Source organism: Schistocerca cancellata, chromosome 8, assembly GCF_023864275.1.
Source record: "Schistocerca cancellata isolate TAMUIC-IGC-003103 chromosome 8, iqSchCanc2.1, whole genome shotgun sequence".
Lineage (NCBI taxonomy): Eukaryota > Metazoa > Arthropoda > Insecta > Orthoptera > Acrididae > Schistocerca > Schistocerca cancellata.
Window position 1 is genome coordinate 134995176 of NC_064633.1, and position 24243 is coordinate 135019418.

Consider the following 24243-nt stretch of genomic DNA (forward strand, 5'->3'; position numbering starts at 1 on the left):
CCTTCATCACACCAAATGGAAAACTGCGACACTTTACTGTACTTCATGGCATCATCAGCAAACAATCGTAGATTGCTGGCCACCCTGCCCGTCAAATCATTAATGAAGTGCTCTCACACTTCCCTGGGGCACTCTTGACGAATCCTTTGTCTCTGATGAAAACTCGCCGTCGATGACAGCAAGCTGGTTTCTATTACGTAGGAAGTCTTTGAGCCCCTCACATATCTGTGAATATTTTCCATGAGTTCGTACTTTAACAGCCCGCAATGGGGCACCGTGTCAAACACTATCCAGAAATCTAGAAAAATTGGAATTTGCCTGTTGTCCTTCACCCACAGTTCGCAGTACATCATGTGAGAAAAGAGCAAGCCGAGTTCAGCACGAGTGATGCTTTCTAAAACCATGCTGATTCGTGGACATAAGATTGCCGGCCTCAAGAAAATTTATTATGCCCGAACTGAGAATATATTCAAGGATTCTGCAGCAAACTGATATAAGGGGTTTTGGTCTGTAATTTTGCAGATCCTTTTTTTGCCTTCTTATATGCAGAAGTTACGTGCGCTTTCGCGATAAATGCAAGCAAAGTGAGGGGCCAATGCCGTAGAGCATGCTTCGAAAAACCGAACTGTGATTCTGTCCGCACCTACTGACTTGTTTGTTTTCAAACCCTTCAGCCGTGTCTCTACACCAGGGTGCTAATTGTTATGTCGTCCACAAGGGAGTCTGTTTGATGGTCCAACGACGCTATGTTTGTACGACTCTCCAACGACAACGATTTCTTGAATGTGACATTTAAAATTTCTGCTTTTATTTTGCTATCTTAAACTGTCGCACCAGACTGGTTAAAAAAATGACTGATGGAAGTATTAGACCTACTTACCAATTTTCACAGGACCAGGTTTCCTCACTTCAGATACAGATTCAAAATGTCGTGCTTTAGTTTTCGTCCACATTTGGTTTCAAGTAGCTTTCCAAATCCATTTGAAAATGCTTACTCCGTTCAAAATCTGCTGTCTGTATACAATTGTTACCTCCTCCATCCCACTTCCTTTCATTACCAAATTAAGTATTTTCTGGCGCCGAGAGTGCGTCATACAAGCCTAACGCTTCTTTTAGTGAGGTTCCGCAATACCTTCTGTCTCCCTAATGCGATTAATTATCCCATCTATCCACCAAATCTTAAGCATTTTTATGTATCTCCACATTTGAAAATTCTTTTCTCCGCCTGTCTATATTGTTTATCTTCTATGTTTCATTTCTACACTCCAAATACATTTAGAAGGTACTTAATACTTTTAGTGTGTCATTTCATGATTTAATTACATCAGCATCACCTTAGCTGATTCGACTAAACTCCATCTTTCTTTACTTTATTTTAATTATATTCATCTCATAAACACGTTTCAAGACACTCTACATTCCGTTCAAATGATCATCCAAATGCTATGCCGTCTATTCCAGAACTGCAGTTCTCAATGTTGACTCCAGCTACAGATTGCAAAAACTAAACTGCAAATATCTACCGAAACGCTAGAGAAAATGCGCTTGACGGCTCTTTCGAGAGATACCCTGTGTATATATTCTGCTGGTGAGCATGTGTACATATGTTCGAAATGTGTACACATGCGATTGATCGCATGGCAGCACACTACCGTATTAATCTAGCTCTTGGCCAAGCAGTCACGTAAATTACATCTATGGCGTTAATTTTTTATTACACTGTGTATTGACATTTTCAGCACACAACGCACTTCTTAGTAGATATTTGTGTTAGTTACCTGCGAAAAGTAAGTTTTCCTTCTGTGACGTATTACGATTTGCATCTGTAGCAGTAACAAGACTCATCGTTGCTATTAATAATATATACTTGGATGAAAACAAGGCAAGTAAGAGTAATACTTAAGTTTCAAGGTAAACACAAACAAACAAACAAACAGGGTTATGTCGGGTTCAAGTAACAGTGCCCGTTTCATGTTGTCGACTTGCGAAGTACACTAGTTCTCGCCGTAAATATTCCTGTTATTTGGGTAGATCCAGCGATGCGGAATCTCACATATCTCTGTTCTCTCTGTTGTCACTTACGCAAACCAAAATAACCGTAGAATTATATATTTAGGTAAGCAGTAAATATTCCTCAAGTTATAGGCATTCTCGTTTCGTTGTTGACTATGATGGGCGTTGGCGCGGGAAAAAAAGCTTAAGGTGCCTCATAGAGCTTAAAAAGTAGTACAAGTGGAACCGGGACGTTACAACGTCCAGTATGAATGGGCTTTAATGAGTTATGAACGACATTTCAGATTCGTCCACTTCTCAGCGTTGAGGAAAATGTGCCATATAACATTCGTCTAGAACATCAGTTATGAATTTTGCTCTATGCCATTAATAAATTGTGCTGTTTTAGCTAGTCCTTTAATTCTGATACAATATCCCGACATTTAGTTTGTCAAGCACAGCCTGTCGTAGCCTCACCGTCACGGTTCAGCAGTGGTCTCAGGGCAGTCACGTTCTGTTGACTTTTTGTCTAGTATGAACACACCTCAATCTGATAGTGACATCCCCTTCCACTGCCGTCCAGTATGTTTACATATTAATGCGCCATTGAACTCGTGGAGTGTACCTTTAAGCCCATAAGACAAAATATTAGGCACTCCTTAATCTGGTCGCTGTGGAGCACTGTAGACAGTCTGGAGCTGGTACCAGGAGATAATATTGTGCTCCAGCTCTGACGTAACTTGTGATAGTGCAGTTGTGTGTACGTGGTAGTCGGTTGTGTGGAGCCCGCACAGTAAGTTGGGTCAATGTGGATACGTGGCAGATTGTCAGAAAAGAGTAATGTTGTTTGAACATGCCCGTGACCACACCTTGAATGAAACTGCCCGATTCGTTAATGTACCAACGCAGAATATCCAATAGTCTACGAGGAATGATCTGTCACTTGCAACCGTGTAAGAACAGAGATCGTAAAGAGTCACAACTGACAACACATTGAGACGAGTATCACACCTTGTCAATGAAAATATATTTCAAACCCCACAGAAATTGCTGCAGACAGTGGATGCATGTCCATCTGAAGCAGTTTACAAAAAACAATTGTGAGGAGTACTACATGCAATGGGTGCTGTGGCAGATAAAGTTTCACGTCTTAAATGGCGAAAACGACACACGAACTGGAGAGCAGTACTATAGAGGGGAGTATTGTGGTTGAAGAGTCGCAGTATTATCACTTTTTAAATGACCAAAGTCGTGGGTGCAGTGGCAGTCCAGAGAGACGTTTAACCTGCAATATGTGGAGGTTGTAGTTCAGGGTGGAGACGGTTCTCAGATACAATGGGAGTAGGCCAAATCATTCAAGCTGCTGTGGACACGATCCATGAAGCTTATATCAATATTCTCGGTGACAATGTTGCCCTTTCTTCTACACTTCCATTACGAGTACGCTGTGGACACTCACATCTTCCAGGATGACAACAGCTGGTCACAGGTCTGCAAGTATACGATCCTGGTTCGATGAGTACTGAGGTATTCTCGGTGACAGTGTTGCTCTTTCTTCTAAACTTCTATTACAAGTACGCTGTGGACACTCATATCTTCCAGGATGAGAAAAGCTGGTCACAGGGCTGCAGGTATACGATCCTGGATTGATGATTACTGAGGTGTCCTATCGCATCTTGACTGTCCCGCTACATCACCGAACTCAAACCGGCGGAAAATATCTGGAATTATGTGGAACAGTGGGTGAAATGTAGCAGAAAATGTTCAAATGTGTGTGAAATCTTATGGGACTTAACTGCTAAGGTTATCGCTCCCTAAGCTTACACACTACTTAAGCTAAATTACCCTAAGGACAAACACACACACAAACATTACGGTATATTGATAATTTTTACTTATGGACCGTCTGACAGCAACTGAATAAAACACAATTTTAGTGCCATACGCGTTTCGACTTTATTTTCTGCAAGGCATCATCAGTGGCAGGTTGCGTGGACAATTTCTTACATATTGCATTAAAACAAGCGTTCAGTGCATAGTGCTGTGGAATGTCGAAAAAACCGCAAATTGGCGATCATAAGCAGAAGAACAACACAAAAAATGCAACAGGAGCTTAATATGTAAGAAATTGTCCACGCAACCTGCCACTGATGATGCCTTGCAGAAAATAAAGGCGAAACGCGTATGGCACTAAAATTGTGTTTTATTCAGTTGCTATCAGATGGTCCATAAGTAAAAATTATCAATATACCGTAATATTACACGCAACTGAGGAAGACAGGACTACAAAAGTTGAAGATGACACACACACATGCCCGAGGGAGGACTCGAACCTCCGCCGGGACCTGAAATGAAACCATCGGCATCCCCGTAGTGTGGTAGTTCTATGGGATCAAATACTTCAGCTGGGCTTTTCAGACATGAAGAAACTTACAGACTCATACACGCCAAAGTGTGGCCATTTTGAAGGTTGGGGGCTATATTAGGTGATGTTAGTGTGCTGCATTCTTCCTCATCGTTCGCTGTCTGCCAATGAACTGCAACTGCAACTGTGTTACTTGCTGGTTCCCACAGGTCCGAGTAGGCGCCCAGGACACACCGACGGACAGCGACACCTGCCAGTGGTGGACATCGTTCCTGGGTCCTGAGGAGGGCCCGGACTGCCAGGGGGAGCACGCCATCTGCATGAGGCAGCCCGGTTCCTCCAGTCACGGAGCGCACTGCGGCTGGACGGGTGGCAGCCGCTATCGCCAGTGCATGGAGGACAGGCGACGGCTGCGTGAGCCGCCAAAGATTCTACCCCAGCCGGAGCCACCAAAGATTCTACCCCAGCCAGAGTCGCCAAAGATTCTACCCCATCTGGAGCAGCAAGAGCCAGAGATAACACCCCAGCCAGAGGTGATACACGCTCCAGAGCCGCGGCGGCGCCGAGCACACGAGCACCTGGAAAGGACACCGCGCCGGACCTAGCGCTCGGCTCTCCAGGGGCAGCACTGCAAGGTCACAAATGGCGTAGGGCTCCCAGACTTTCTCTATACCGGATAACCGCCAGCGAGTACCCAAGTCTCGCCTCAACATCTCTATATTTATTCTCAAGTCACTATTGCTGTATAATGACATGATGACATTCAGAGGAGGAAAGCTTATGTTCTGTATCATTCCCCACTTCCAAAAATAATATGATGTTGACGACTAGCTATTAGTCAGCAAAGTGAAATTACGACCTCAAAGAGGTGAGGCAGTAACAGTGTCTAGCATTCCTGCCAGTGCAGTGTTGTCACACACTACATGGCGATACACCAATTCCTTGGGTATTATAAAAATAAAACAGTATTGTTTGCTGACACTCTTAGTGCACATTGACATTTGTTCCCACTTACATGTAAGATTCCGTCTGTAAAACCACTGGTGCCTTTATTTCTGATACTTCATTTTTTCATGACAATGTATTATTAACACAATACAGCCCTTTTGAAATTGTGTTGTTTCACTCACTTGCGTGATGATTCGCTTATTCTAAGACCTTTTAAAACCAAATCCCGTAAAGAGAACAACTTTTCCCAATTTCTTAGCCAGCATTATAGTAAAGTTCTGCATGCAAATTTTTCGCAACATTGCCTTTCTGTCTACTGTTAATAATATCACAGAAGAGGCTAGGTAGTAACACATTCATCTCTACTGTCAAGAGGCTTTGTACTGTGAGAACTTTTTCGGGATTAAACCTAAAATTTTGCAACCATCATCCATCGCTTTTTTCGCTTGAAATGTCACTTTTTTCTTCTTCCCGTCATCAATAACTTAATAACGGCAGTAGCAAGCTGTTGTGACTGCCCGCAAAGACATTTTTCGCAACCACTTTATGTTCTTCCACTGCAAAGTTGTAATGTGCGCTACTTCGATCTGGAACGTGGCTGTACCTTGTCATGCGACTACCTTAGTTCAATCGATGGCCAGGTCCACAGGTGGCTTTGTTTAGTAATACAATTAATGTCCGTCCATCAGTATGTTGATCCTACTAATCTTCATTATAATGTGCCACTGCAGAAATGCACATCTCTTCTGTTTATTGCCGAAATCACTATGCGTTCTTATTTCACTGGATGCCAAGTTCTATGTATTGGAAGTCTACTTCATTTTTCATCTATGCACAGTCATATGTCCTCTGAGGTCTCTGAGGCTGGTACATATAACAGGCTGGAGAAAATATGATAAACGCTTGTTGCATCTAATACAGCAGCTGTTTCAGTCTTTGTATTGAGAATCTCCATGAAACTATGGTCAGTGGACCCACTACACTTCCAATCCTACGCATATCTTGGTTAACAACAAAATTTATTGTTTCTCCATCACAATCCCTGTTGCTGTTATCTTAATCTAGCCATACAGTTAATTTACGTGGAATTCAGTTTGACATATGTCACACTTATGTGAGCAATTATAACGTTTTAGAACTTCATAACGACAAATACTAATCTTGATGGCAGTAGCGTGCTGCATTAAGGAATGGCATGACTTACATACTGACCTTGAAGAATAAAAATTTCGTACTTATAAGTCAGATCCAGGAACGTTCAGATAAAAACACATGAAACTCTACCTTCACTCCATGCAGCAAATCAGATGCAGATGTGTTTCGTTATACAACAATAATATGCACTATTTCAACTCATGATTTTATACCTGTCTTATACAACAAAATAAACAACAGGAATTCCAAGAAATTTAAGGGTTAATTCAATTTACTGGCGTCTGTTGTAATTGAATTCTATTGCTGGTTTAGTTTTTCGGTGTCATTTGTGTTACAAAAACTGCAGTACTGTTTGACAAAATGTGACGTCCACACTCGTGGCGCCAATATCCGGCGAAAGTGCTACTTATGGTGCAGATGATTATATTGTGCTCCAGCGCTGGCGTAACTTGCGACAGTGCAGTTGTGTGTACGTGGTAGTCGGTTGTGATGTGTTAGGGATGCATGATCTACCTACTGGGTGCATGTCGCCCAAGTTCAGTACAAATGGACGGCGACCAAAGACTGAAAGGACTATGGCGCTCGTTGCGCTGTGTAAATGTTGGTCTGAGCGCCTACAAATTACGTGTCTGTGAGGCAGGCACGTGTCAAGCACGTGTTTCTGTTCTCACAGCCACGTGGTAGATACAGTGTGATTACGTTTGTTTGGTCTAATATCTCCTACACAGGAACACTGGGAAATAAATGTGTCGAAGAGACACTTAAATGTATTTCAGTATGTTTTCATATGTAAACTAAGTAGTTTGTAGAATACTCCTGTACAGATTATTATTATATTAAATAAAGACTTATTTGTCAGTATCAATCCAGAAGGTTAAAATCATTTAGTGTTACCAGTTTCATGCAAACAGCGTAGAATCGCTGACAGAAACATAGTGGGTGAAAGTTTAGATTTATGTACACTAAATCCTAATATATGTGAGCTGCCGTCACTTGTGACAGATTTTTGATAAGAAGCTGACTTGTTATGAACAAAGCAAAAACTAAATAGTGAATATTTAGTGTTATTGTACTTGATTATTTCCTAAGTAGTACACTATGTGACATACAGTTACGTTATTTCTGTGTGAAATTGTAATTGCTCGTGCGAAAATGAGGCGGACGTTGTGTGTGTTGTTGCTGGGTTTCCAAGCGCTATTATTGATCTTGAAGCTACAAGTAAACATTGAGTGTGTTAGAGAGACAAATTCTGAAGGGCAACTTGTTAAATTTCATATTTCCTGCAGTTCACATAAAAACTGGCATATATACCTGTGGTTTTGACTGAAAATACGCGACTTAGTAGCATGTCTGTCTAGAGGTGGAAGGAACCTGTCTCCATGTCGAAAAATTCGCTTGATTGGTTACGTTCCAACGATAGCGGGTGATCACTAAGGTTCTTCGATGGCAGACATAGCTAACCCAAAAGCAACTGACCCAGTAAAATATTACTGGTGTGTATCCTAGGACAGCAGAAATCATTTGGACACACAATATGAAATCAGTGTACATGCATTTTCACCAGAAAAAAAATTTGACCAGAAAACAATTTGAAGGTTAAAACACTTTTTATGAAGACGGTGCTCATACGGCGACAAAAAGGAGAGGCTGCAAGCAACTTGTGTTCAGTGAATCGTTGGGATGATGCAGCAATGGGAAAGGTAAGTGAACCAATCACTGCTTAGCTGACTGTGAAACTGAATTTCAGTGAAGTATCAAACCGTATTGACGAAAAAATAAAACCATAATTTGGGTTCAATTATCACAGCAACAACTTCATTTCACTCACTCCCAAAAAGAAACGGGGTAGTATACAACCATTTGACAGACCATAATAGATCATGTTTGCCGTTTCCCATGTGGAATAATAAGCTTCCGTTATTATGCTAAGTGCAAAGACAAAACCACAACGTTAAAGCAGTCAACAAACTTATCAAAACAGAAACTCATTCCATTAGAAGTAGCGTGTGCGGTGCGCTTTTCCAGAACTATGAATACGATTTACCGGATCAGTACAAAGAGGTGTTTACTATATTCATGGAGGTACAAAAAGGGGAGTTGTCATGATTTCACAACTTGAAGCCGACGTTCACCATTTTAGTTGCCCCAAATATTAGCATCTGCTGTTAGTGTTTGGATCAAAAATGCTATCTTGCGTTATTTTCTGGTGTAATAACCATTTTGATTATAGTATAAAGTGTAAAGGAATGAAATTTCATTTGTAAGTGCTCCCGTTCAAGCGATATTTTATTTAATATGCATGACTTTGGGTTGTGCTGTTTCCTGTTACTGCAGTGATTTTAGTCATTTAACCTTGGATTTCCTTTCAATACAACTCCCAAAACTCTCTGGGTAAACTCTGTGAGGAGGAAAGATTAGAAACCGAACAAACTTAACAAAATATGTTCTCAGCACTTTTGGAAGAGGACGTAGACTGAACATTAGTTTCGCCATTCTGTCTTAATTACGGAAGCAGCCTTTTCATATCAAGTACTTCTCTTCATTTTTATTCTAAACGTATTACAAAGAGAAGAATACATTAATAAGGCGAAATGCCTCCTGTTACTGGATCGAATACGCATTTAAGTCCAGAAAAATATTTGAAAATACCTTCCTGACACTATGCTACTCACGAAAGCACTGTAATATTTTCTATTCAAAACAGGTGTTGCGTGAACATGACAGCAAGAAAACGTAAGTAGCAATCGTAATCAGCAGTCTGCTAATGTTTTGGGCCATGTAATAATGCGACGTCGTCTTCAAAGCAACCTACGTAAGTGTGTAGCGCCATAACGCTTTATTATACCTCGTTGGTGGCAGTCTGGATCTACGAACAATAACAGAGGAATGTAACCTCATTTTTTACTGCATACTCTAGGTAGTTCTTAATGGCAAAGAACTTGCAGTAGAAGAGATGTGTTTCGCAGTAGCTAAGATGTGCTCATAGCTCTTAAGGTAGGCATTTAAGATTCCATGTGTGCAGGACATTTGCGTGCTGCTTTGATCCTTACTAACATCTCTCAATATATGGAATACTTCTTTTTAAAACCCTATATGCTGATCACATCTGTGGCCTGATAACTCAGTCCTACCAACAAAGCTTGATTCTTCCAACCAGAGATAGCTGCCCAGCGTCGTCAAGACGCAAGGAGAGCAGTTACATTACGTTACATTTCCAATTGCGTAACAAAGCTGCATTACATTGTCATCCGCAGGCAATTCTCATTTATCACAGCGTTTCCTTTTTCGTGACGATTAACACCATTTCTACGATGACCTCATGTAGCACAAAATTTGTGGAATTTTAACAGTGTGAAGATCACAAAATAGTTGCGCATCTGATCTGTCTCCTCTAGATTATTACAAGCTTCAATTTTAAGCCATCTTAGATTTCGCTAAAACTGCCGTGGACCTCGCACGACATTATGCAACGCTCTACGGAAAGCTTTCTAAAACCTTGAGTGTTTTATGTCTTGAGCTCCAACTCTGCGCAATCTAGTTTTATTCTAGAGCGAATACGTGTATGAAAATTCAATCAGCTTTGAGACGGTCAGTTGGGAATGATTCGTAAAACTGGTGCACTTGATATGGAATGATCCTATACAGTGTAGAGGAAAACAATCTAAAGACAAACTCAGAGCCGGCTAGGGGACATCGAGTCAAGCAAAGTTTTCCAGGCAACCGTATGTCGAAATGGACGTTTGTGAAGCTTCGGCCATAAAACGACAGCCAGGCAGTGAGTAACGAGCGGGAGTTTGTGTTTCGGTGGTTCTAACAGAGGGGCTCTGCTCGAGAGTGCTGCTACTGCTGCTGCTGTGTAATGCTGTACTTGTTAGAATGGAAGCTCATTATTGTTCTCCGTACTACAGCAAAAATTAAAACACGTAGCCTTTAGAATTCGTTATTAATAACATAGCATCTTACACTATCCATATCGACTATTTTACTGGAATGCTGTTTCTCTAGTGCATCTTATCAGTTTAATTGCATTACAGTACCTTCAGTGCAGTTGATTAAATAAACAAGCTTTACCCAGCACTCAGGAGAGAAACTTCGCGTCTAACTTCACCAGCCATAGACTGGGATTTAAAATTTGCCTTACTTTGATTGTTTAGCAGAAACCATTATTTTCAGCTAATAAAATTAGTAGGGTCTTTAGTACAACACGTGTCACTGGGGCAAGGCAGTTTAAAAATATACACATTGTGAGTTACGAGCATTGCGTTCTCATTTAAATATATGGCCGAAAGAGTCAGCCTACAGGAACTGTGAAATGAACCCTGTCGTCCAGGACCGATTGCTACAAATGGCGCAGGTTCACCACGAGATGGGGGAATTGACAGGCGTCTGTTCTGTATTGAGACCTAAGCACTGTAGTGTGCGACTGACATAGACGAGAACTTACGTCATACAGAAACTCAGAAGAAGGCTTTTGTGGCCGAGGAGACGTAGTAGCGTTAAATATAGCGGACCTATGATCGGCCATAAAAGGAAACATTTATGAAAACGATTTAATTCTGTAGTAGTGCGCTGGTCCCTGCGGAGGTTCGAGTTCTCCTTCGGGCATGGGTGTTTGTGCGTATCCTTAGGATAATTTAGGTTAAGTAGCGTGTAAGCTTAGGGACTGATGACCTTAGCAGTTAAGACCCTTAAGATTTCACACACATTTGAACATTTTTTGGAGTAGTGCAGGGAATCAAGCCGCAGTAATTTTAATCTGCCATCCTCCATTAATTTTCTTAGTGATCCCAATAAAAGTTGAATATTGATCATATCTATAATAGTTTAGGATTTACTGTTAAAGTGAAATTAACAAGTTTTGTTACAAAGACCTGAATGCTAAAATCTGAACGCTTTGGTCGATCCTAACGATCGACATTTCATATAAAAGCGTATCATTAAAAAGGACAAACGTTTAAATATCAACTCTGTAACTTACTTTGTTTAAAAGATACAGTAAATTTAAATTGTCAGTATTTACAGTTAAGCATCAGATCATCATTTCCTCTACACAAAACACATTGAACGATGACAGCACGACACCTTATTGAATCATTAGTTATTAGAATATTTGTTGTAGAGTTTAGTGCATAATAGTTACTTTTGTTCTTTACTTATTTATCAGAAAGTACATTGGTGCAAGGCTACTGTCTGTGGCATTCAAATCTAAGAAGAAAATTGTACTTATTGTTACTTTATTTAGAATGTAAAAGTAATCAAGCTTTGATTATTTAAATATGTTAAAATGTAAAATAATGTAGAATAAGCTGTATTCAATCAGATGAACGGCTTCAGGAAAGGGAACTGCGCTAGTCAGTTGCGCGAGGACGTTCGGCACGTTGAAACGCAGCCGGGGAGGTACAGAGGACAGTGCGGATGCAGACGCGAAAGCGGACAGTTCGGCTGGAGACACCAAAGGGTACAGTTCGGACGCAGACGCGAAAGCGGACGGTCGGTCTTTAGGTAGCTAGGAAGTGAAACGACTTAGAAAATGTCGCGTTGTGTGGTATCGCGGGACTTTGTCTCTGAGCGGTGAGCAGCTGTTCGCCTCGTGTGAATACCTTTTCGCGCAGTTAACGAGGTGGAGTATTGGACTTTTAATTCACGATGAGACAGTGAATGATCGAACTGTGTCAAATGGATATGCGCTCGAGTGTAATAGTAATTCTAAATACGACCACTTTCGCCATTAGTTTGCCTTCCGAATAAACATTATTCTCCGGCCGGTGTGGCCGAGCGATTCTAGGCGCTTCAGTCTGGAACCGCGCGACCGCTACGGTCGCAGGTTCGAATCCTGCCTCGGGCATGGATGTGTGTGATGTCTTTAGGTTAGTTAGGTTTAAGTAGTTCTAAGTTCTAGGGGACTGATGACTTCAGAAGTCAAGTCCCATGGTGCTCAGAGTATTTGAACCATTTGAACCAAACATTATTCTAACCAAATCGCAACTGTGTGGCCTACATCATTTATGGGTCTTTGATTTAGTCCCTGATATTATTAATACTGTTATTATATGTTACATTAACTTTGTATTTCATAAACTTGCCATCAGCCAGACAATTTAACCAAATGGTCACAAGTGTCTAATTTAGGGCGTGAAATGCGACATGTACGGACCAACCCCTAGCCAGTATCCACAAATAGCCTCTCGGATGTACCTTTGAATTCCGGTATGTGCTTATGGGCATACTCAGGACCTGTAAATTGTAGCCCATTGTCTTGGATATCCGTGCGATACACGCAGAGATGCTGATCTAGGACTCAGCTATTTTCTTGTCGTAGTGCGTCAAGTCATTACAGTTCCGTGTTCGTAACTATAGTGAGAAACCGTCCAGTGTATTTCGGTTTTTCTATTGTTATGGACGTTAACAGAAGAAAAGTGTATTGAAACCCGGAACTAGCACATAACACACTCACATCTTACAGCATCAAGGTGGTCCCGGAGCATTACGTCCCATACGACGAACGGACCACCAGCAAGAGTATCAGACGCACTCTATCCGCGACACACGTCGGACACAAGTGCTAGTTTCTGGTGCAACTCCAGTAAACATCCTCTCCCTCCTTCGCGGACCAGATACTCATGGCTAATATTTTATTCGACCCCATGGCTGCTCTGCTACAGAAATCTCCGCCGTTTCTGTTCAACAGCTGATGCCTAAAATCCCGATTATATTTGATAATTTCCATCGTAGCGCTTCTCCTCAGTTTGTAAGTGCCTGTGTTTTGTTCGTTCCCACCGTCGTCCCTGCGGAAGGCAGCTGCGCTGTGCTCCCTCCGAGTCTGCACACTCAGCGCCTCGGTTTCAGGAGACGGTGGGTTTCTCGTTGCACTGTTTTTGCTTGGCGGTTCATTGTTCACATCATGCCCTTTGTAGCTACTGCAACGCTACTCGCAGTCAACTGCATTTTGTGCTGCAAATTTTTGAATGATTTGTCTCCATACATTTTGTTTAACATTTGCTAGTCAGAATTTTCGTTTTAGTTTTAATTCGCGAAAAATTCGCCCCTACTGCTTTCAGTTGATAAAATCACTTAAAACTGAGAACAGAAGTTACTGCACTTAGCTACCAAAAGTTATTGTGCGTTACCATAATTCCAAAGCTGCTTTCTTTCAATCAGGAACACTCATTTCTATAAAGGCAATGCGAGTATCTGAAGACACTTTACAGTGTTTCTAGAGGACTTAGTAACGTTTATTTCTGCAAAATAACACTCACGATATTACACTGTCCTTCAGAGACTTAGTAGCAAACTACGGGGTGCAATTAGACATCATCAGATTATCTTTGAGGTATGAGAACTATTTTCTGTATTATACTGTAGAACATATAGAAAACGAGAAAAAATTAATGAATTTTCCTATATATTTCAGTATGTGAACCCCGGCGGCTAACGTACACTGCTTAGTAATTACCCTATGAACTAGTAGTTCTCAACCTGGAGCCAATTACCCACTGAGGTATAAAATGAAATTTTCTAAGGGATGAAAACAAAAAGGAGCTGTTTATCAAGAAATTACTTTTAAATGATAATATTAATTATATAAGTTATGAATAATTAGTTATTCTCAATAATTACTCCTCCTCAATTACTAGCATTAATGCCCGACGCTATGCGATGGGGATTACAGATTACTTACATAGGTCACTCACTTTGCGCTTTCTACCATGACGGGAAAATTTAGACATACACGTAATAAACACTAAATATTTGTTTACATGTGTTCTCTAGATTGTAGATAGTTCCTGCAGTAGACCAGAAATTGCGTCATTACTCACTTCGAAACATATAAATGAACTAATTGACAGCACGAAACAACAGTAACTACTTAAGGTTACTGTAGCACTCCACAGAATATTATTATTATAATAATATTGGATGGCGTGTACAGGTACAGCTGCCCATGCAGCTTCAACACGATACCACAGTTCATCAAGAGTAGAGACTGGCTTATTGCGACGAGCCAGATGCTCCGCCACCATTGACCAGACGTTTTCATTTGGTGAGAGATCTGGAGAATATGCTGGCCAGGGTAGCAGTCGAACACTTTCTGTATCCAGAAAGGCCCGTACAGGACCTGCAACATGCGGTCGTGCATTATCCTGCTGAAATGTAGAGTTTCGCAAGGGATCGAATGACGTGTAGAGCCACGGGTCGTAAGACATCTGAAATATAACGTCCACTGTTCAAAGTGCCGTCAGTGCGAACAAGAGGTGACCGAGACGTGTAACCAATGGCACCCCATACCATTCACGCCAGGTAATACGCCAGTATGGCGATAACGAATACACGTTTCCAATGTGCGTTCACCGCGATGTCGCCAAACACGGATGCGACCATCATGATGCTGTAAACAGAACCTGGATTCATTCGAAAAGGTGACGTTTTACCATTCGTGCACCCAGGTTCGTCGTTGAGTACACTATCGTAGGCGCTCCTGTCTGTGATGCAGCGTCAAGGGTAACCGCAGCCATGGTCTCCGAGCTGATAGTCCATGCTGCTGCAAACGTCGTCGAACTGTTCGTGCAGATGGTTGTTGTCTTGCAAACGTCCACATCTGTTGACTCAGGGATCGAGATGTGGCTGCACGGTCCGTTACAGCCATGCGGATAAGATGCCTGTTATCTCGACTGCTAGTGATACGAAGCCGTTGGGATCCAGCACGGCGTTTCGTATTAGCTTTCTGAACCCACCGATTCCATATTCTGCTACCAGTCATTGGATCTCAACCAACACGAGCAGCAATGTCGGGATACGATAAACCGCAATCGCGGTAGGCTACAACCCGACCATTATCTAAGTCGGAAACGTGATGGTACGCACTTCTCCTCTTTACACGAGGCATCACAACAACGTTTCACCAGGCAACGCATATCACAGCATCTTTTTCCTGTCGGTTAAATTTCGCGTCTATAGCACGTCATCTTCGTAGTGTAGCAATTTTAATCGCCAATAGTGTATGTTAGCAGATGTTGTAAATTCACTCTAAGGACGGAGCTACCCTTTCACTGATTTCAGTTAGGTTGACAGTTATCAAGGAACAGGTTTTTCCTAGTTGTGAATTATTCGTGGAAGAAGGAATGAGGATTACTTTTCAATGTTCCATCTACGTCCAGAGTATTGGAGCACTATCTCACAATAGGCAGAAACATCGCCAGTAGCCTGTTCATACGAAACGTGCTGGCTTTTGTCCTAAGCGATTAGGAGAAGCCAACGAAGACGTGAGTCAGGATGACCCGATGGGTATTCTAACCCCTAGCCCTCTGACGTCTAGACTAGTGTCTCAGCCACTGAGTCAACTCTGTTAGCAGGGGAGCTAAAAATAGAGGAACAAGTCAATTGTATTTGTTCTAACGATCACTATCGAGTCAAATAGATGAGAATAAGTCGTTAGTAATTTCACCTTAAGAGGATGAGAGAGGGAGCAATGATATTCCAAAAAGAAACCATATTGTTGTGTTTGAAGGAAGAGCTAGTTCTGGACGATATTTGCCTATGTGGTATTCTATTATGGTTTTATTCAGCACTACAGAATATCCATAAGATTACTGTTGTGTTTCATACAGCAGGACATGTAATCTGAACACGGAAGTGGTATTATTCTCTTGCAGGTTGTGTGCTTTTTCTTTCGTCCGACGCAGGAGTCACATCGGATTTGACAATTTGGCACTGGATATGAATCACTGTATAAATAACATTTTTTATTTAGCTAAACAGTAGCCAAACACGAAGGGAGGCAATAATGCAATGAAAGCCCTATGAATTACGGACACGAAGTCTGCTACCTCGTATGCACACTTCAGGATTTTACTTTTATTTCTATTGACAGCAGTTTTTTAGTTGGGATGAATAACAGCTCGTGTCAAACAGAACGCCGCCAAGCTCTTGGGCATCTAGGCCCGTAACCCTTGTATGTAAAGCGCATTTGATATCAGCGTTTAAAATAATCTAGAATACCCGATGAAGGTATGCGAAGAAGCGAAAAATTAAATAGAAAATAAATGAAAACGCTGAATGGGGGAAGAGACTGATGATAATTGTACCAATACGTACTTGTTCTCTTTCTAGTAGCAGTTAATCTTACATCAACGGGGCAATGAAACGTAAGTAACGTTTGGAAAAACGACACATATTATTCTGTTTCCAAGAAAGGTTGCATAGCAGAAGGACATAATTTGGTTGCCACGTTCCTTCAGCGGAACCCTGTGACACTCCAACTACGAGGATTGCTCAGAAAATAATGCACCGCATTTTTTTCAACAATTCTTTATTGATCATAATGAGAATTACACACACGAAAGAATGGTGTTTTATCTACAAACCCTATTTTTCGACGTAAGCTCCGTCCTGTTCTACGGCCTTCCTCCAGCACGAAACAAGGGCGTGTATGGCCTGTCGGTATCAATCCTTGTCTTGGTGGCGGAGCCAGTGCTTCACTGTGTGAATCGCCTCCTCATCGTCCTTAAAATGTCTTCCGCGAAGGGCATCCTTTAAAAGTCCAAACAGGTGGAAGGTCGAGGGGGCTAGGTCAGGACTGTAGGGTGGATGGGGTAACACTGTCCAACCATGTTTTGCGATGTGTTCAGCAGTCCCCGGACTTTGCAGCAAAACATCTCATTGGTTGCTGTGGCGCCAAAGCCACCGAAAGTTTTGTCGAGTTTTGTTAATGTGTTGACATATGCTTCTGAATCAATGGTACCGCCTAGTGGCAACACATCAATGAGGATTACACTTTGTTCCAGAACACGGTGATCATGACCTTACCGGCGGAAGCAGTTGCTTCTGTGGGGAGCGGGAATGGTGCCATTCCATCGACTGTCGTTTTGTTTCGGGCTCAAAATGATGAACACATGTTTCATTACCTGTCAAAATCTAGGACAAGAAGACCTCCCCCTCAGCTTCAAAACGTTGCAACAAATCAAGACAAATATTTTTTCTGTGCGATTTGTGATCCAGCGTTAGACACCACGGGACCCACTTTGCTCACACTTTTGAATATCCAAGAGTGCAGATAATTGCATCGACACTTCATTTGCTGATTGACAGATGCAGCGCCAACTGCCGAGTCGTAACGCGCCTGTCCTCGCGAAAGACATCAGCAGCTCGCTGCGACATGTCAGGTGTGGCAGCCGTGGATGGTCTCCCCGACCGCTGCAAATGGTGGAGCTCCGCCGAACCGCCTTCTCATGACCTCACCCTACGTGCCCAGCGTCTAACTGCACTTCCGTCGACAGCAGATGCACCATAGACTTTGCACAAACGTTTGTGAATATTCCCGACAGTCTCTTTCTCTGCAGAGAGAAATTCAAGGACGGCACGTTGCTTGTAACGTACATCACATACAGACGCCATTTTGAAGCTGTTCTGCAGCTACGCTATCTGTCTGAAGTGAGGGAGATTTGGGGAGCTCACTTAGGCGACCTCAAATAATACATACGTAACGTTTCGTATTCGTAGCATTTTTTTCGGCTGAGAAAAAAAAAATGCAGTGCATTACTTTCTGGGCATCCCTCGTGTAACCGATTTATGCTGCTGCAATGATTGTCGTTTCTGACGAAGATTTACCTCGCTTTCAGGAACGAATGAATCATCTTGAACACGTGTTCTGGACAACCTATCATGCTAGACGCGACTAACAGCCTTTCTAAATACACCATTAGAGCAAACTCCTTGAATTTTTGCTGTACAAATGTACTCTGTCGAGCGGAGGGAGTCTGTGGAACGCTCGGTGTGGAATCCAGACTGTTCTGGAATGAGGATACTGTGATTTGTCAGGAATTTCTCGAGAGACTCCAGTACAGTACGCTTAAGAAATTTAGTTTGGTAATCAAGGAGAGAGAAGGGTCTATTGCTATCAGGACTGAGCAGAAGTTAATGGGGTTTGGAAGGGTGGACTTTAACTGTCTTACACACCGAGGGGAAGTAGGGTAAGGAAAGGCAGCGGTTGTGAAAGTTGGTAATACGGGTGTTGGCAGGGGGAGGGATGTGTTTGAGAAAGGATCGCGGATGTGGTCGGGACCATATTCTTCGTCGTTGACCTGAAGCTTGATGTGAGCATCCACTGCGTCAAGTGCTCAATCTGGCCTTCCTGTCCTCAGCCGAGGCACGCGTCCAAGTACTATTCTTTTCTCCTGTTCACTCTCGTCATCACTGATGAAGTCAGTTCGGGACGTCATCTAAGGCGCAAGCAAGTTGCTAGCAGTGGGGTACTCACCATCTCCTTGTAGTTGGGGTAGAAGGTCTGCTCGATCAGCGGGAAGTTCTCCTTTCCCAGGCGGCGCTGCAGCTGCATCAGATGTGCGAACACCCACGGCTTGTCCTGAAACACACAGCATACGTATAAGCATCCCACTGGATGCTGCGGCCCGAGGAATACACTGTTCTATATGTCGAGGAAGGCTGTTAACGTTCCTTTCGATAATTCGTTTTTGCTATTTAAAGTCGATGGATCGCCAAATACTTTAACCGAAACATCGGAAAGTCCACTGGACCTGACGGGATACCAATTCGATTCTACACAGAGTACGCGAAAGAACTTGCCCCCCTTCTAACAGCCGTGTACCGCAAGTCTCTAGAGGAACGGAAGGTTCCAAATGATTGGAAAAGAGCACAGGTAGTCCCAGTCTTCAAGAAGGGTCGTCGAGTAGATGCGCAAAACTATAGACCTATATATCTGACGTCGATCTGTTGTAGAATTTTAGAACATGTTTTTTGCTCGAGTATCATGTCGTTTTTGGAAACCCAGACTACTATGTAGGAATCAACATCGATTCCGGAAACAGCGATCGTGTGAAACCCAACTCGCTTTATTTGTTCACGAGACCCAGAAAATATTAGATACAGGCTCCCAGGTAGATGCTATTTTTCTTGACTTCCGGAAGGCGTTCGATACAGTTCCGCACTGTCGCCTGATAAACAAAGTAAGAGCCTACGGAATATCAGACCAGCTGTGTGGCTGGATAGAAGAGTTTTTAGCAAACAGAACACAGCATGTAGTTATCAATGGAGAGACGTCTACAGACGTTAAAGTAACCTCTGGCGTGCCACAGGGGAGTGTTATGGGACCATTGCTTTTCACAATATATATAAATGACTTAGTAGATAGTGTCGGAAGTTCCATGCGGCTTTTCGCGGATGATGCTGTAGTATACAGAGAAGTTGCAGCATTAGAAAATTGTAGCGAAATGCTGGAAGATCTGCAGCGGATAGGCACTTGGTGCAGGGAGTGGCAACTGACCCTTAACATAGACAAATGTAATGTATTGCGAATACATAGAAAGAAGGATCCTTTATTGTATGATTATATGATAGCGGAACAAACACTGGTAGCAATTACTTCTGTAAAATATCTGGGAGTATGCGTGCGGGCCGGCCGCGGTGGTCTAGCGGTTCTAGGCGCGCAGTCCGGAACCGCGCGACTGTTACGGTCGCAGGTTCGAATCCTGCCTCGGGCATGGATGTGTGTGATGTCCTTAGGTTAGTTAGGTTTAAGTAGTTCTAAGTTCTAGGGGACTGATGACCACAGCAGTTGAGTCCCATAGTGCTCAGAGCCATTTGAACCATTTTTTATGCGTGCGGAACAGTTTGAAGTGGAATGATCATATAAAATTAATTATTGGTAAGACGGGTGCCAGGTTGAGATTCATTGGGAGAGTCCTTATAAAATGTAGTTCATTAACAAAGGAGGTGGCTTACAAAACACTCGTTCGACCTATACTTGAGTATTGCTCATCAGTGTGGGATCCGTATCAGATCGGGTTGACGGAGGAGATAGAGAAGATCCAAAGAAGAGCGGCGCGTTTCGTCACGGGGTTATTTGGTAAGCGTGATAGCGTTACGGAGATGTTTAGCAAACTCAAGTGGCAGACTCTGCAAGAGAGGCGCTCTGCATCGCGGCGTAGCTTGCTTGCCAGGTTTCGAGAGGGTGCGTTTCTGGATGAGGTATCGAATATATTGCTTCCCCCTGCTTATACCTCCCGAGGAGATCACGAATGTAAAATTAGAGAGATTAGAGCGCGCACGGAGGCTTTCAGACAGTCGTTCTTCCCGCGAACCATACGCGACTGGAACAGGAAAGGGAGGTAATGACAGTGGCACGTAAAGTGCCCTCCGCCACACACCGTTGGGTGGCTTGCGGCGTATAAATGTAGATGTAGATGTAGAAACTGGCGTTGATATGAAAGCCCAAAATAAATTAAATAATAAAATTAATTAATACGAGATCAAACTTCAAATGATCTGATGTCTTATTTCTGTTCGTGTATTAACATATAATACAGTCAATTTATGAGCATTCATCGACTTTAACACATGCAAACAAAAACCAAATAATATCACTGAGCAAAATAGGCCTGTAACATTTCTTTGTTTCAAGATCTTTGTAACAAGTAACAGTTGTATGGCACATGCTGGATGCTAGCAACGTTTCGATATCACAGGACATATGTATAAAATAGCCATGGCGATGGAAGCAGACATGTGGATACGAAATAAAAGCTGCCCATAATGTCGCAGTAAGTTCAAAACTAAATTTTGGATCCAAATCGGAAGATAAACAATACTTATGACGATGCAATAAACCATGTTCTATCTTCTTGTCATAGAGCCAGCACCTAGCATTATTGTTGAAACAGCTGTGTAACTTTCTGTACGCTATCTGAATATGAGACTGAAAAAGTTCGAAAGCTGGTTCATGGAATGAATCAACAACTATTTCAAGAAAGTGACTTCTTGTAGTTTTATCTATTTACACTGAATATGGAGTTACAGGTTCTAAAACATCCGTAATAGATAAGTTTAATCTGATTAATTATGTTTTAATCGCCCACACATGATGTAAATACTATCAAAAATTACAGAACTTTCTTCACCATAAAACACTATAACTGGTCAGTTAACGTCCTAAAAATAGCTTTAACATATGACACAGCATTTAACTATGTAGAAATCTTAATGCAAATGCTGCAACAAACTCAACCTCATGTCTCACAGTAGCAAAATCGGTAGAAAATGCTAGAAACTGCTTATGACGGTCTCTAGCGGCCCTTTCTTCATGTGATTCTTGGTCAGTAAACTGAAACACATGTGTTCGTAGTTACACTATGGCACAAGTACACACTCTCCCCTGTTTGTGATTAGAAAACGATGTTTCTTTACACTAGTCATACAGAAAAACGCAAGTAAAGTAGTAAAGGAAATACAATAAGAAGCAGGAGAGATAACCAGTGAGGTACTGTCTCTAATAATTATAGTCGTCATTTTAGAGACTATGAACGGTTAACAGCAAAATCTTTAGCTTCGAAAAGAATTAAATCCTACGAGAATTTTCATATACAAACTGCCGATGTTTTCCAATGTGTTACTGGTACATTGCAGTCCGTAGCAGTTGGAAAAAAGGAGGGGGGGCAGTAAGAAACTGCGTTAAAAATGTAGACAATGTGTTCTGATTGTGAAAATGTTTAACCGCGCTGGGATAACCGAGCTTACATATTTGCTTCACTTTTAAAATGACCCACCATCAAGTGACGATTTCTCTATTAATTTCTATACCGCTCTAAACAATCCGCTACTCCGTATCTGAACAGCTCAATGATGCGATTAGTACGCACTAGTACACGATCCCGATATACGAAGTAGTTGTCTTGCATGGGTGCCGGCGAAACAGCTATTAATTACTGAACCCGAGACAACTCTCTGTATTGCTATACCGTCGCTAGCCTCGCTTGAACGCGTGAAACAAGGTTAAAGCGCTACATATCATACGCAGTTGATCACTTCCTGGAACAATCCAATTCCACATAGCTTAATTCGAAAATCCGACACCACTGAACTGGACATACAATACTACAATCTCAATTCGTTCTCAGACTGTCTCTCTTTTTACTGTCCTATGGAATTTTAGCAGCGCCACAAATCCTCACAAAAATCAAGCATAGAGCTCCCCTGGAAAAAATACTGTTTATCCACACATAACCACTTCGCAATGTAGGTTATTTCGAGCGGCGTCTCCTCCAGTTACTCAGGCTCAACGAATAAAAATTAATCGCCCGCAGTGGCAGCACGGTAATACCGTGTAATACTGCCTCTAGGCTTGAGAATGGCCTCAATTTTGAAGGGAAGTGAGTCCCCAAATTTTTTCACGTATGCCATTCCAGATGAAACCACTAAATGATTAGATTTCAAAGTGCTACGAAATTGCGGGGGCATCGACTGCGGCGTTTCATCCGTCGTTTCAACCACTCCGAAACATTTTTTCTGGGACTGAGATCGTGTAATTTAGTGCGCCAGCCGATGCATGATAGGATGCCTGAGTGTTCGTCAAACAACGTATACAGGGTTATTACAAATGATTGAAGCGATTTCACAGCTCTACAATAACCTTATTATTTGAGATATTTTCACAATGCTTTGCACACACATACAAAAACTCAAAAAGTTTTTTTAGGCATTCACAAATGTCGATATGTGACCCTTTAGTGATTCGGTAGACATCAAGCCGATAATCAAGTTCCTCCCACACTTGGCGCAGCGCCGGCCGAAGTGGCCGTGCGGTTAAAGGCGCTGCAGTCTGGAACCGCAAGACCCCTACGGTCGCAGGTTCGAATCCTGCCTCGGGCATGGATGTTTGTGATGTCCTTAGGTTAGCTAGGTTTAACTAGTTCTAAGTTCTAATGACCTCAGCAGTTGAGTCCCATAGTGCTCAGAGCCATTTGAACCATTTTTGAACTTGGCGCAGCATGTCCCCATCAATGAGTTCGAAAGCATCGTTGATGCGAGCTCGCAGTTCTCGCACGTTTCTTGGTAGAGGATGTTTAAACACTGAATCTTTCACATAACCCCACAGAAAGAAATCGCATGGGGTTAAGTCGGGAGAGCGTGGAGGCCATGACATGAATTGCTGATCATGATCTCCACCACGACCGATCCATCGGTTTTCCAATCTCCTGTTTATGAAATGCCTTTTCCGTAAGATTTTCCAAACCGTCGGCTGTGGTACGCTTAGCTCCCTGCTTGCTTTATTCGTCGACTTCCGCGGGCTACGCGTGAAACTTGCCCGCACGCGTTCAACCGTTTCTTCGCTCATTGCAGGCCGACCCGTTGATTTCCCCTTACAGAGGCATCCAGAAGCTTTAAACTGCGCATACCATCGCCGAATGGAGTTAGCAGTTGGTGGATCTTTGTTGAACTTCGACCTGAAGTGTCGTTGCACTGTTATGACTGACTGATGTGAGTGCATTTCAAGCACGACATACGCTTTCTCGGCTCCTGTCGCCATTTTGTCTCACTGCGCTCTCGAGCGCTCTGGCGGCAGAAACCTTAAGTGCGGCTTCAGCCGAACAAAACTTTATGAGTTTTTCTACGTATCTGTAGTGTGTCGTGACCATATGTCAATGAATGGAGCTACAGTGAATTTATGGAATCGCTTCAATCATTTGTAATAGCCCTGTGTATGCAGCCGTGTGAACATGGCTGTGGACGTCTTGAAATAAGAGAGAGCCTACAGCACATTCATCATGAAGATATAGACGAAAGCGCAACACTTCGCTTTCGAGAATGTTGAAATTAATATTCTTATCAATGATCACGATAGTATGAATGACTAGGTCGAAGTCACAATGCGTGAAACTACTACCGTCCTAAACTACACCTTCCATACTCTGCGGGGTATGTTCCTCATTTAGTGTGGGTGAACTCGACGTCTCTCATCATTTTAAAAGCAAACCCGCTTCGGACCGCACTATACA

The 24243-nt window shown here is 42.4% G+C and overlaps 2 protein-coding genes across 3 annotated transcripts in view; one reads left to right on the forward strand and one right to left on the reverse strand.

Annotated features, from left to right (window-relative positions):
* Positions 1–7325, forward strand: part of LOC126095772 (metalloproteinase inhibitor 3) — a 362787-nt gene extending 355462 nt beyond the window's left edge. For both annotated transcript variants that reach the window (XM_049910578.1, XM_049910579.1), the window contains one exon: positions 4567–7325. In XM_049910578.1, the coding sequence (XP_049766535.1) occupies positions 4567–4962 (396 nt within the window). In that variant the 3' untranslated portion in view covers positions 4963–7325. The remainder of the gene's footprint in view (positions 1–4566) is intronic.
* LOC126095771 (synapsin) overlaps positions 1–24243 on the reverse strand; it is an 859815-nt gene that overhangs the window by 571330 nt on the left and 264242 nt on the right. Inside the window, exon 4 of the mRNA XM_049910577.1 lies at positions 18714–18818. Within this exon, the coding sequence (XP_049766534.1) occupies positions 18714–18818 (105 nt within the window). The remainder of the gene's footprint in view (positions 1–18713; positions 18819–24243) is intronic.